Source organism: Ceratina calcarata, unplaced genomic scaffold (assembly GCF_001652005.2).
Source record: "Ceratina calcarata isolate Rehan_Ccalc_2016 unplaced genomic scaffold, ASM165200v1 scaffold532.2, whole genome shotgun sequence".
NCBI classification, from domain to species: domain Eukaryota; kingdom Metazoa; phylum Arthropoda; class Insecta; order Hymenoptera; family Apidae; genus Ceratina; species Ceratina calcarata.
In genome coordinates this window covers 55,548-57,115 of record NW_017176477.1, presented here as the reverse complement: position 1 = coordinate 57,115, position 1,568 = coordinate 55,548, and the positions used below count along the sequence as shown (strand labels likewise).

The window sequence follows — 1,568 nt, the reverse complement described above, 5'->3', positions numbered from 1 at the left end:
GAAAATGTTTAAAACTATTATTAATTTTATTATCGTTACCGTAGGAGAATCTCCTCGGTGTGTTATGGATTTGTAAATTACCTGTTGTCGGCATATTGGATTCACAGCGTTCAGGTTATGTTTGGTTAAGTTCACGAAGCGTCGTAGTCATCCTGATCCCAGTGAAACGACAATAACAGTGTAAACTGGGTGGAACAGCAATAATTAAGACCGGTGTTCTCGAGAAACATGGGAAACGAAGAGAAGGAAGTAACAAAACCCGAGTGCAGCTTCAAGTTCCACGAGTTTACCGCGAACGTCGGTGACTTGTCGATCGCTTGTCACACGATTAAAATGGAAAACTGTCTTTACGTGTGGATCGGTGGCAAAGAGAACGCGATGGACGATTTGTCATTCGCGATTGGATCGCCGTACGAGAAGGAGCCGCTGACGACGAAAATCATGGGGCCAGTCGCTAATGACTTTTCGAGCAACCTTGCAAAGAGGCTATCGAAAAAACTATCGGTGGCTGTTTACGTCAGTTTCAATGTACAAGTTGACAATCTTTCCCTGCCTGGCATCGAAAGGAGGCTAAGGGACGAATTCAATTCCCATCCTGAGATTCTCTAATCGAATTTATTACAAATATTGTCTAATGTGTTAAGAATGTGATTGCAGCTTTGCATATTTTTCATCGAACTTAATTATACTCTCATTTTTGTAATAAACACACGAATGTTCGTCTTGTTAAATAAAATGGATTATTCAATATGATACAATCGTTAGTTCAATGATTGTTGATTCACTGAACAAATCATTTCGAATTTACAATCCTGACTTCGTTAGAACAAAATTATAAGCATTTTATCGTAACGAGATTTATCAATAAATTGTAAAAGTAAATTAAATAAAAGTTCGTTTCATGAATTAGCAAGAATATCGCGAAATGTTCGAATACATCGGGAATACAAAGATGCGTCGCAACATTTTGAATTATTCTGGGAATACTTTAAGAAACATGAATAGAAGGTTTTTACTCACCTTACATGCTGTATTATTTGCAAATGAGTCACTAAACAACCGAAAAATTCTAACAATTCTAACTAACAATCGCACTTGTGGCTTCGAACTTTTCTTACACTTTCGTAATGGCTGCCAACCTAAATCCGCTCAATTTATGATTCGCACGTACAACGTAATAAATTTACAATTATTGAATAATCAACTAAATATATATATAAAATACAGATTTATTAGCAATCTTCTTGAAACAATAATACCAAAATTGTTATTCATGTTCGTTCGTTACGTTTGTAACGCAAATTTAATTTCAAACGTTTTACGTCGCAAGGATGGCAGCCTGTCTGGCGGAATGGCGAGCGCGGGAGGACGGGACAGAATAATAAATGATTAATAACTTCAGAAATGAGTAGGTATTCTTAGAAGTCTAATCTTATGAATCTAATTGTTCGCATTTTCAAGTAAATCTGAATTATTACGAAAATATCGTCAAAAGGAGAAAACAAATTTCAGGGCTCAATCGCATATTTCGATTCCGATAAACAATACGTTTCATTCATTGTCAGTAA

General features: G+C 36.0%; 1 protein-coding gene across 1 annotated transcript; it reads left to right on the top strand.

Moving 5' to 3' along the window:
* The first annotated feature begins 87 nt into the window (after positions 1 to 87).
* Positions 88 to 860, top strand: LOC108628652 (proteasome assembly chaperone 4). The gene has a single exon (XM_018030727.2). It carries the CDS (start codon positions 229 to 231, stop codon positions 607 to 609), a length of 381 nt encoding a protein of 126 aa, XP_017886216.1. The 5' UTR covers positions 88 to 228; the 3' UTR covers positions 610 to 860.
* Positions 861 to 1,568: the final 708 nt, after the last annotated feature.